The 12,393-nt window shown below is 43.0% G+C and overlaps 1 protein-coding gene across 1 annotated transcript in view; it reads left to right on the top strand.

Annotated features, from left to right (window-relative positions):
• Window positions 1–318: 318 nt before the first annotated feature.
• The window catches only part of TLL1 (tolloid like 1), a 284,424-nt gene continuing 272,349 nt past the window's right edge, over window positions 319–12,393 (top strand). The window contains exon 1 of the mRNA XM_081545909.1: window positions 319–786. Within this exon, the coding sequence (XP_081402035.1) occupies window positions 618–786 (169 nt within the window). The 5' untranslated portion in view covers window positions 319–617. The remainder of the gene's footprint in view (window positions 787–12,393) is intronic.

The following is a 12,393-nucleotide window of genomic DNA, read 5'->3' as shown; positions in this document are numbered from 1 at the left end:
CGAAAGGAGGCGGAGAGGAGGCTGTGGCCCGGATCCTGACCCTGATTGTATGAATAAGTAAGCAGGATGCAAGTGATTGGGTTAGATGCTGTGAAGATTTTTTTTTTTTTTTCAAGTTAGGAAGAGGGTAAAAAGACAGCCTGGGGGGAAAAGACAAACAGTGCATCCCCAAATCCTCCCACTTGCGCTCTTCTCTCAGTATTCCTGCTTTGCTGCTTCTGCGGCTTTTAAGGTCTGGCGGCAAAGGAATGTCTGCCCCCCACCCGCGACCGCGGTCCCCACTTTCAGCTCAGACGCGCTGATGTGAAGACTGGTCTTGTCCTCCCAGAGCGGCACCGGGTCCGGGTGCGGGGTGCACGCGGGATCTGAGCCCGGGAGCCTGGGGCAGCCGAGCCGTTGAGTAGCTGAAAGGACGGCCGCCGGGAGACAGCCTGGCCGCGCGCCCGCCCGGACCCGCTCCCTACCTGCCCCCGCCCGCCACCTCGCCCGCGCCGGGGGACAGGTCGCCCTGCCCTCTCTCCGCCCGGCGGCGCCCCATGTCCCCGGACACCTGAGCGCCGGCCGCGCCGAGGAGCCTTCCGCGGGGACAGGAACCGGTGCCCTTCCTCGAGAGGAAGATGGGGCTGGAGAGGCTTTCCCTGGGGATGCTCGCCTGGCTGGTGGCCACGGGGGCTGTCCTCTGCGCGGAACTGGGGGTCCGCGCTGGCCTCGACTATGACTACACTTTCGGCGGCTACGGAGAGGATGAGGCGGAGGCGCTGGACTACAAGGACCCGTGCAAAGCCGGTGAGTGCCCTCTCGGGGCAGGACGGCGGGGACAAGGCTGGCGCTGGGAGGGCGCCGGGTCTCACCTGTCTCCTTCCCACCCGCTCCCCAGGCCGAGGGGCCGCGCCGCCTCCGCGGCCGCAGCTCTGCGCCGGCGGGACTGGGTGAGGAGCGCGGTCTCCAAGTTTGGAACCTCCGGTAGTTCCTCCGCCCCACCCCCGCCCCGGCGCGGCGTGACGAGCTGCGGACGCAGCCGCTAGGGCTCCGAGCCCGGCGCCTGCGGCCCTGCGCTCCGCGGGCGGCGCCGCCCTGGTGCTCGGGCGGGTGGGCTTAGAGTCGGGACACCTTCGCCCCCTCTCGGCCAGGGTCTGGTGGGCGTTCCAGGCAAAGCAGGCGAGGGATGCCCTCGAAAGCTCCCCAGCTGGATGGATTTAAGCACGCATTTGCCCATTTCAGGAAACCTTAAAAACACTTCCAAGTTGCCGTCCCATTCCAGCTTGTTTCTCTCCCTCAATCCGGGCCCTGCGGTGGGACCCGGACACTCCGCCCGGCCCTCCTCCCGCAGCCTGAAGTCTGAGACACACGCCCCGTTCCCGGGCCCTGATCTGCTGAGTTGAGGCCGAGGTGACCCGGGGTTGGTGAACCGACCATTCTCTTGCGAGGAAAGTGGTCACGAGGTTGCTGGGCCGGATTCGGTGAAAGTCTGTGAGCAGAAAGCACGTTCTGCCCCATCTCAAGAGGCCGGGGGAGGCAAAATCCCCAACGTAGATTCTGTGCGGGTGGTCTGCATGTGACTCCACACCTCTTTTGACCTCTCTTGAGCCTGAAGTTAAGAAAGATGTACGCAAATGAAGGAAACTGCTGGAAATTCTCTTGTTAATTTGCACCTTGATGACACATTGTTCTAACAAGCAGAGTATGTTAATGACAAGCGGTATATGTGTTCAAGTTATCAGATCTTTCTCAGTTCACTCTTCACGTACTTCTTCAAAACTTGGAGTAGCTTAGCAGAAACATGTCAGTCTGGAATTCCGAGTTCTGATTTAATTCAATTTTGTTTATGTTTCCTCATCACCTTTAACCCTCAGCCTATCCCACCAGAAGTTTCCTGGGCCTTCCCTGATGGTTCAGAGGACCAAGACACCTTTCGGCTGTGGTGGATTGCTAGAGGCTGGGCTGCCAGAACTCAGTACTATACATCTCCCTAAACCTACTTTTTATTGAGAAATTTGTTTTGAATGTTTGCGACTGGGTGAAAATTGAAAATGTTCTTGTTTTAGGTAAGGTAAAAATGAAGTATATTATTTCTCAAACTTGTCTAGGAAAACACCTATTCTCTGATGCCCTGTTGTGTGAAAGATTCCGCCAACTACCAGTATAAGAAAAGCAAGGCTTATGATTGGTCTGATTTCAGGAAAATAAATGTAGTTTTCTATACACATTAAAGTAAAAGCTTATGCTTTTATAAATCATTAACTTAAAATGTGAATATAAGACATGTCAAAAGTTAGCTAATTCATTTTCATAAGTTCCATTGTTTCAGACTTAACTTTAGAAACTGCTCAGAAGAGTCTGTGAACCTGTGTTATTTTTGTCTAAAGAGTGTATGAAGTTTTACAATTTACTTGTGCGCTGTGTTTTGAAACACATCTCAAGCATAAATGTCCCTTTTCCTCAGCACATAAACATTCAGCCAGGAAAAAAACACAAAAAACCCTTTAAGAATATTTACTTTTATTTTTCCTCTGCTGTTGCTGTTTAGTTGCTAAGTCGTGTCCAACTCTTTGCGACCCCTTGGACTGCAGCATGCCAGACTTCCCTGTTCTTCACTGTCTTCCGGAGTTTGCTCTCAAACTTATGTCTACTGAGTCGATAATGCCATCCAGTCATCTCATCCTCTGTTGCCCCCTTCTCCTCCTGCCCTCAATCCTTCCCAGCATCAGGGTCTTTTCCAGTGCGTTGGGCTCTTCGCATCAGGTGGCCAGAGTATTGGAGCTTCAGCTTCAGCATCGCTCCTTCCAATGAATATTCAGGGTTGAGATTGACTGGTCTGAACTCCTTGGAGTCCAAGGGACTCGCAAGAGTCTTCTCCAGCACCACAACTCGAAAACATCAATTCTTCTGTGCTCAGCTTTCTTTATGGTCCAACTCTCACATTTGTACATGACTACTGGAAAAACCATAGCTTCGCCTCAACAGACCTTTGTCTGCAAAGTGATGTCTCTGCTCTTTAATACGCTCTCTAGGTTTGTCATAGCTTTCCTTTCCAGGAGCAAGTATTTTCAATTTCATGGCTGCAGTCACTGTGTGCAGTGACTTTGGAGCCCAAGAAAATAAAATCTGTCACTGTTTCCACTTTTCACCATCTATTAGCCATGGAGTGATGAGACCGGTTGCCATAATCTTAGTTCTTTGAACATTGAGTTTTAGGCCAGCTTTTTTCACTCTCTTCTTTCACCCTCAGCAAGAGGGTCTTTAGTTCCTCTCCACTTTCTTACATTAGAGTGGTGTCATCTGCATATCTGAGGTGGTTGGTTTTTCTCCTGGCAATCTTAATTCCAGTTTGTGAGACATTCAGCCTGTCATTTTGCATGATGTACTCTGCATATAAGTTAAATAAGCAGGGTCACAAAATACAACCTTGACATACTCTTTTCCCAATTTGAACCAATCAATTGTTCCTTTACTAATGATTTATTTTTGAACAGAGCTTTTGAAGATAAAACAACAAAACCAAATTTGAATGGATTATGACTCTAACTTTATTTCTTCCCTATTTTTGTGTTCAGTTCAGTTCAGTTCAGTCACTCAGTCGTGTCCGACTCTTTGTGACTCCATGAACCGCAGCACACCAGGCCTCCCTGTCCATCACCAACTCCCAGAGTTTACCCAAACTCATGTCCATTGAGTCCGTGGTGCCATCCAACCAACTCATCCTCTGTCGTCCCCTTCTCCTCCTGCCCTCAATCTTTCCTAACATCAGGGTCTTTTCAAATGAGTCAGCTCTTCGCATCGGGTGGCCAAAATATTGGAGTTTCAGCTTCAACATCAGTCCTTCCAATGAACACCCAGGACTGATTTCCTTTAGGATGGACTCGTTGGATCTCCTTGCAGTCCAAGGGACTCTCAAGAGTCTTCTCCAACACCACAGTGAAAAGCATCAATTCTTCTGCACTCAGCTTTCTTTACAGTCCAACTCTCACCTCACATCCATTTTTGTGTACAAGAGCTAAACCTATACATCTGTGCAGTGAAAGAGAGATAAGAACGGTCCAAATGGAAGACTGAGAAGTACAGCCACAATCTGAGATCACTTTTAATGATTATTGTTGCTTTTTTACTTGGTGGAGTGAAAGTCTTTAATCTACTACCTTGGCTAAAGTGTAGCAAAATCTTAGTGCCTCCTTTTGTTACTGTATAAGAGAAATAAAAGTAATAACAGAGAAAACTTCGTAGTACATTGAAATCCCAGTTAAAGAAGGCCACTAAAATAAGCAAGATGAAGACAAATATGTGCAAGATAGCCAAAAAGCAAGAGGGGATGCTCTCCAGATTCCAGAGTACCTTTGATCTGCCCTTGCCTAAGAGGTGAATGGAGGTTATGGCCCACTGAAAAAAGTACCCTTCTCTTTAGAAAGAAACAAGGGTCCTAAGTCCCCTGAAACTATATGGCGGTTTCATGTCATAGTGATAGCATAGCTTTATAGTTTCAGAGCACTTGAGTACATTATTTCAGCCCAATACAACACTCCAAATGGTGAAAATTCTTAATATTACCATTCAGTTCAGTTCAGTTCAGTTGCTCAGTCGTGTCCGACTCCTTGCAACACCATGAATCGCAGCACGCCGGGCCTCCCTTTCCATCACCAACTCCCGGAGTTTACCCAAACTCATGTCCATCGAGTTGGTGATGTCATCCAGCCATCTCATCCTCTGTCGGCCCCTTCTCCTCCTGCCCCCAATCCTTCCCAGAATCAGGGTCTTTTCCAATGAGTCAATTCTTCGCATGAGGTGGCCAAGGTATTGGAGTTTCAGCTTCAACATCAGTCCTTCCAATGAACACCCAGGACTGATCTCCTTTAGGATGGACTGGCTGGATCTCCTTGCAGTCCAAGGGACTCTCAAGAGTTTTCTCCAACACCACAGTTCAAAAGCATCAATTCTTCAGCGCTCAGGTTTCTTCACAGTGCAACTCTCACATCCATACATGACTACTGGAAAAACCATAACCTTGACTAGACAGACCTTTGTTGGCAAAGTAATCTCTCTGCTTTTTAATATTCTATATAGGTTGGTCATAACTTTCCTTCCAAAGAGTAAGTATCTTTTAATTTCATGGCTGCAGTCACCATCTGCAGTGATTTTGGAGCCAAAAAAATAAAGTTTGACACTGTTTCCACTGGTTCCCCATCCATTTCCCATGAAGTGATGGGACCAGATGCCATGATTTTAGTTTTCTGAACGTTGAGCTTTAAGCCAACTTTTTCACTCTCCTCTGAAAGAGGAGAAAGATGAAAGTGAAACTTTCATCAAGGGGATTTTTAGTTCTTCTTCACTTTCTGCCATAAGGGTGGTGTCATCTGCATATCTGAGGTTATTGATATTTCTCCTGAAAATCTTGATTCCAGCTTGTGCTTCCTCCAGCCCAGCGTTTATCATGATGTACTCTGCATATAAGTTAAATAAGCAGGGTGACAGTGTACAGCCTTGATGTACTCCTTTTCCTATTTGGAACCAGTCTGTTGTTCCATGTCCAGTTCTAACTGTTGCTTCCTGACCTGCATACAGTTTTCTCAAGAGGCAGGTCAGGTGGTCTGATATTCCCATCTCTTTCAGAATTTTCCACAGTTTATTGTGATCCACACAGTCAAAGGCTTTGGCATAGTCAATAAAGCAGAAATAGATGTTTTTTTGGAACTCTCTTGCTTTTTTGATGATCCAGTGGATGTTGGCAATTTGATCTCTGGTTCCTCTGCCTTTTCTAAAACCAGCTTGACCATCTGGAAGTTCACGGTTCACGTATTCCTTAAGCCTGGCTTGTAGAATTATGAGCATTACTTTACTAGCATGTGAGATGAGTACAGTTGTGTGGTAGTTTGAGCATTCTTTGGCATTGCCTTTCTTTGGAATTGGAATGAAAACTGACCTTTTCCAGTCCTGTGGTCACTGCTGAGTTTTCCATATTTGCTGGCATATTGAGTGCAGCACTTTCACAGCATCATCTTTTAGGATTTGAAATAGCTCAACTGGAATTCCATCACCTCCCCTAGCTTTGTTCGTAGTGATGCTTTCTAAGGCCCACTTGACTTCACATTCCAGGATGCCTGGCTCTAGGTGAGTAATCCCACCATTGTGATTATCTGAGTCATGGAGGTCTTTTTTGTACAGTTCTTCTGTGTATTCCTGCCACATCTTCTTAATATCTTCTGCTTCTGTTAGGTCCATACCATTTCTGTCCTTTATTGAGCCCATCTTTGCATGAAATGTTCCCTTCGTATCTAATTTTCTTGAAGAGATCTCTAGTCTTTCCCATTCTGTTGTTTTCCTCTATATTTTTGCATTGATAGCTGAGGAACGCTTTGTTATCTCTCCTTGCTATCCTTTGGAACGGTGCATTCAGATGGGTATATCTTTCCTTTTCTCCTTTGCTTTTCATTTCTCTTCTTTTCACAGCTATCTGTAAGGTCTCTTCAGACAGTCATTTTGCTTTTTTGCATTTCTTTTCCATGGGGATTGTCTTGATCCCTGTCTCGTGTACAATGTCATGAACCTCCGTCCATAGTTCATCAGACATTCTGTCTATCAAGTCTAATCCCTTAAATCTATTTCTCACTTCCAGTATATAATCATTAGGAATTTGATTTAGGTCATACCTGAATGGTCTGGTGGTTTTCCCTACTTTCTTCAATCTAAGTCTGAATTTAGCAATAAGGAGTTCATGATCTGAGCCACAGTCAGCCCTTCATCTTGTTTTTGCTGACTGTATAGAGCTTCTCCATTTTTGGCTGCAAATAGTATAATCAATCTGATTTCCGTGTTGATCATCTGGTGATGTCCATGTGTAGAGTCTTCTCTTGTGTTGTTGGAAGAGGGTGTTTGCTATGACCAGTGCGTTCTCTTGGCAGAACTGTATTAGCATTTCCCCTGCTTCATTCTGTACTCCAAGCCCAAATTTGCCTGTTACTCCAGGTGTTTCTTGACTCCCTACTTTTCCATTGCAGTCCCATATAATGAAAAGGACATCTTTTTTGGGTGTTAGTTCTAAAATATCTTGTAGATCTTCATAGAACCGTTCAACTTCAACTTCTTCAGCATTACTGGTTGGGGTATTGGCTTGGATTGCTGTGATATTGAATGGTTTGCCTTGTAAATGAACAGAGATCATTCTGTCGTTTTTGAGATTGCATCCAAATACTGCATTTCTGACTCTTTTGTTGACCGTGATGGCTACTCCATTTCTTCTAAAGGATTCCTGCCCACAGTAGTAGATAATGGTCATCTGAGTTAAATTCACCCATTCCAGTGCATCTTAGTTCGCTGATTCCTAGAATGTTGATGTTCACTCTTGCCATCTCCTGTTTGACGCCTTCCAATTTCCCTTGATTCATGGACCTAACATTCCAGGTTCCTATGCAATATTGCTCTTTACAGCAGCAGACCTTGCTTCTATCGCCAGTCACATCCACAACTGGGTATTGTTTTTGCTTTGGCTCATTAATATCAGATAAAGCAAATGCATTTCAATTAGTCTAGACTCACATAAACCTGGACAAACTTCTACTCTCTGCATTTCAAGGAAGTCCTCCAAAAGGCCAATTAAGAATGGGGTGTAATTGTTTAAAACAAGTGAACTTTGCAGCCAGGAGGCTTGAAATCAAGTTCTGGGTAATCTTAACAAAATATTTGACTTCATGAAGCATCCGTTTTTCTATCTGGGTAATGGTAACATACTGTTCATGGGGGGTTCTCAGTATGTTACCATTCCCAGGTAGAAAAACAGATGCTCCATGAAGTCAAACATTTGTTAAGATTACCCAGAATTTGATTTCAAACCTCCTGGCTGCGAAGATCACTTTTTTAAAACAATTACACCCCATTCTTAATTGGCCTTTTGGAGGACTTCCTTGAAATGCAGAGAGTAGAAGTTTGTCCAGGTTTATGTGAGTCTAGACTAATTGAAATGCATTTGCTTTGTCTGATGTTAATGAAATGACTAAGAACGTAGTTTCACTTTGCTAAATATAGTGAGAATATAATGTCCTTGAGAACAGAGATCATAACTGATTTTTAATGTTTATCACAGGAATGGATTAATATTGTTAGATATCTGGAAATTTCTCAATACCTCCTCATACTATTAATGTTGATCTTCATCCCTCATCTACATCTCATTCTAACAAGATCAAGTGTTATCCAAGAAGAAATATTCTTCACTATAACTTGATAGAGTTGTGCCATTCTTAGTATATTTGTGAAGCAGTATAATTTGTATACCTTTTAGAACTCTGATTTCAAGTTCATGAAACTATAGGACAGAAAGGAAGACTTTTGTTAATTTAACTTTGATTTAGAAATACATTTCTTATATAAGTAAAAGTAGATAGGGGCTTCCTTGGTGGCTCAGTGGTAACGAATCCACCTGCCAATGCAGGAAAAACTGGTTTGATCCCTGTATCTGGAAGATCCCCAGGAGAAGGAAATAGCAACACACTCAGGTATTCTTGACTGGGAAATCCCATAGATAGAGGAGGCTACACTCCATGGGGTCCCAAAAGGGTTGAACTCGACTTAGGGACTAAATAACAACAGAAGTAGGTAAGTCAGTGTAGCACAGCCTCAGATGTATTTGTATAGCCAAATCTATTAGTCCAGAAAATAGATAATCCATCTCTCTATATAAACAGACAGAAAGATGCAGATACTTCAAAAGAATGTCTGTCTTGCACATTAAGATGTCAGCACAATACATAGTCATCTGAATTTGCAATCAGATTTATCTTACTTTCTCTAGTTCAGAAGGATCCTGAGGGATGCTGGAAAGCTGATACTGCAGGAAGTCATTCCAGAACAGAGACGAAGGTGTCCTGTTACATGGTTGTACTGGACCAATAGGTGTTAATCTGAGTGTCTGTGAAGATCTGTGAAGAGCCTGGGCAAATCTGGGGTGCAAATTAATCTCTCATATTTGTCTAGAGATTACCTGGAAAAGATTACGTGAGAAACCAACTCTGTATTCTCTCTCTACCCTCTTACTTCCTTCCTCCCTCCCTCCCTCCCCTACTCCCTCCATCCCTTCCTCTCTTTTCTCTTTTTGTATTTAAGGAGATGTCAGGAAATCACAGACAATTGAAAATATAATATCTAAAGAGGGAGACTGAAGAAATTCGAATTTTGAATGATGAGTGGAGGCTGATAAGTCTAATTAGCAAGGGTATCTTTATCCTCTTAAACAAATGTGAATACTCTGAAAACAAGACTTTCCTACCTTTAATCTTCTGAGTGAATGGTTTCTTTTTCTTGAAAAAATCCAAGCATGATTAAAGGTCAGTGACTTGCAAGGTTGAATTTGTCTTTAGAGTGGCTTGTTTATTAGAAATAGGCTTTTGGCATTGTAAAGGGCTATTCTTTTTTGCTTTTCTTCATAACCAGTGTTCTAGTATACTAATTCTAAGGGGAATTTTCATAAATTTATCATCTCTCAGTAAGATCTTATCACTTTTTTGGCTGTCAGTATTATACTTTCCAACTTCCTTGGCATCCTCCTAAGTATGGCATTTTAGAATTTGATGTTCAACTCTATGCCTACTTTAGTCCAGCATAATATTAAATATCCAAACATGTATTTATTGCTTGGCATCACTTTAGGTGGCCAAACTTTCATGTTAAAAATGCATTTCATAGAGCTGCTTCTCTTAACCAGTCTCCACTGTTTTAGTTTTCATTCTTTAGGTCTTGATTTTTTTTTTCCTCCTTCTGCCTACGTTGCTCACTCAGAAATGATTAAAATACAGTGTTTGCAAAAGGGATGGAGAAGAATTCTGTACAGTTGAATGATATTCATCATTTGCCAATAGTAGTTCTTTAGCCCTTGTCCTGAGGGCCACACTGATTTTTTTTTTCTTTTGGTCCACCAATGGTGTTTACTGATACTAGTTAGGAATAAGATAGATTGTTTTTTTCTTTTTTTCTTTTTGTTTTTTTTTCACAATTGTTTTGTTTTTTTTTTCCCCAGAACCCCCTCCCACCTCCCTCACCATCTCATCCCTCTGGGTCATCCCAGTGCACCAGCCTCTAGCACCCTGTATCATGCATCGAACCTGGGCTGGCGATTCGTTTCACATATGATAATTTACATACTTCGGTGCCATTCTCCCGTATCATCCCACCCTCACCCTCTCCCATAGAGTCCAAAATACTGTTCTATACATCTGTGTCTCTTCTGCTGTCTCGCATACAGGGTTATCTTTACCGATTTAATAAATTCCATATATATACGTTAGTATACTGTATTAGGAGAAGGCAGTGGCACCCCACTCCAGTACTCTTGCCTGGAAAATCCCATGGATGGAGGAGCCTGGTAGGCTACAGTCCATGGGGTCACTGAGAGTCGGACACCACTGAGCGACTTCACTTTCACGCATTGGAGAAGGAAATGGCACCCCACTCCAGTATTCTTGCCTGGAGAATCCCAGGCACGGGGGAGCCTGGTAGACTTCCTTCTATGGGGTCGCACAGAGTCGGCCATGACTGAAGCGACTTAGCAGCAGCAGCAGCAGCAGCATACTGTATTGGTGTTTTTCTTTCTGGCTTACTTCACTCTGTATAATAGGCTCCAGTTTCATCCATCTCATTAGAACTGATTCGAGTGTATTCTTTTTAATGGCTGAGTAATATTCCATTGTGTATATGTACCACAGCTTCCTTATCCATTCGTCTGCTGCTGGACACCTAGGCTGCTTCCATGTCCTGGCTATTATAAACAGTGCTGCAATGAACATTGGGGTACACGTGTCTCTTTCAATTCTGGTTTCCTCAGTGTGTATGCCCAGCAGTGGTATTGCTCAGACTAATACAGCTGTAAAGCTCCTTTTTGTTTGCTTATTACAGTTTCCTGGGATCTTCCCACTTTTTATCTCTGAAGAGGGTAGTGTGTTTTGCAAATTTAAAATTTAACTAGCATCCATTCTCTGAGGTAGTATGTATAATAATTCATGGAACCTTTATGGTTTCCATTCAAGTGGATGCTCTTTGAGGCTTCCTTTCTCTGTGTGGGCCTCCTTAGCCCATAGTGGAATAGTTGAAAGTGTGTAAGGTCCATAACTTTTACTCTTGCCCTCATGATGACCCATTTTTCTACAAATGTCTAATATATACCATATATAATTTCTTCTACAGAAACCATATAATACCCGATTGTATCTGTATGAATCCTATTTTGTATGTTTTACCAACCTTCCCTGATTTAAAATTTAGACTAATTTGCCTGTAATTCCACCACCATATTCTTTGTATACCTTAAGGATATTAGTCACATTAATGATCCTTTAGGTCTCTCAATCAGTGAGTGTACCGGACAGAGGTTAACCCTTAAATGTTTCTGAAACTCACATAGATGGTATCAAATGCTAGTGATTTACTATCATTAATATATTTTTTCTCTTTTTAGACTATTGCCTATTGTTTCTAATAGCATATCAGCACATATGCTTAAAATATTTAAAACTAGAACCCTCCCTAAGCTTTTCTAAGAATGCTTAGAAAAGATAGAAGCAAGTAATCCATTTAAAATGCAACCTTGCACATCCTGCTGGGACCATCTGGGACCATTCTGGGGAGGTGGAGGAAGGGGGTTGTTCTTCTCCCCCAAACTGTAGGGATGCCCTCTCTTGCCACAGCATTCTGAGCCCACCAGATAGGCCTGGGCTAGGCCAGGGCTCAGGTGCCTGCCAAGATTCCTGGGGATGTGACATTTCCTACACTAGGGGAATTTTGAGAATTCTTACACTTCTTTCATATTCCAAGATATGGAATTAATTAATTGTGGACTCATCATTTCTAAATTAAGGAGAGAGAGTCCTCTCCCCAACCCTGGATACAATAGAGTGATTTAGCAATGTGACTTCAGTGGTTTATTTCCTTTAGTTATCTATTAAAGAATGATATGAGAGGAACATTTTAAAAAATACAGTGTCAAAGCTATGGAATGAATTGCATAAAATATGTTCTTTCTCAGAAATCAGAAACAGATCTCCTTGCTTATTTATTTAGTTCTTGTAATCATTAGCCCTGAAAATGGGATATTGACTACTAAATTTTGAGGTATTGTGGGCTGGCTAATGGAATACTTGTTTTGTCAGCTCCTTACAAAATGCATGCTAATCCTGTCAAGCTACATTTATACTAAGAAGTATGGTAAATTAAGTGTTAATTGAGATTCAGAAAGTGAGCCAATGAAGCGTTTGTGTTAATCAGCTCTTCTCCTGAAATTTACATTTATAGTTTAACCTAAAATATTTGCCATTGACCACATTAAAAAAAAAAAACTTTCTCAAATGGTAATAGTTCTAAAAAGTTGAAACCATGATGATCAGACATGCTTCCAAATATAGTATTTTTTTCCAAAACAAA

Source organism: Giraffa tippelskirchi, chromosome 11, assembly GCF_054371585.1.
Source record: "Giraffa tippelskirchi isolate mGirTip1 chromosome 11, T2T-mGirTip1v1.2.pri, whole genome shotgun sequence".
Classification (NCBI taxonomy): domain Eukaryota; kingdom Metazoa; phylum Chordata; class Mammalia; order Artiodactyla; family Giraffidae; genus Giraffa; species Giraffa tippelskirchi.
Note: the sequence above shows the minus strand (reverse complement) of the source record. Positions and strands in the feature narration are given on the sequence as shown.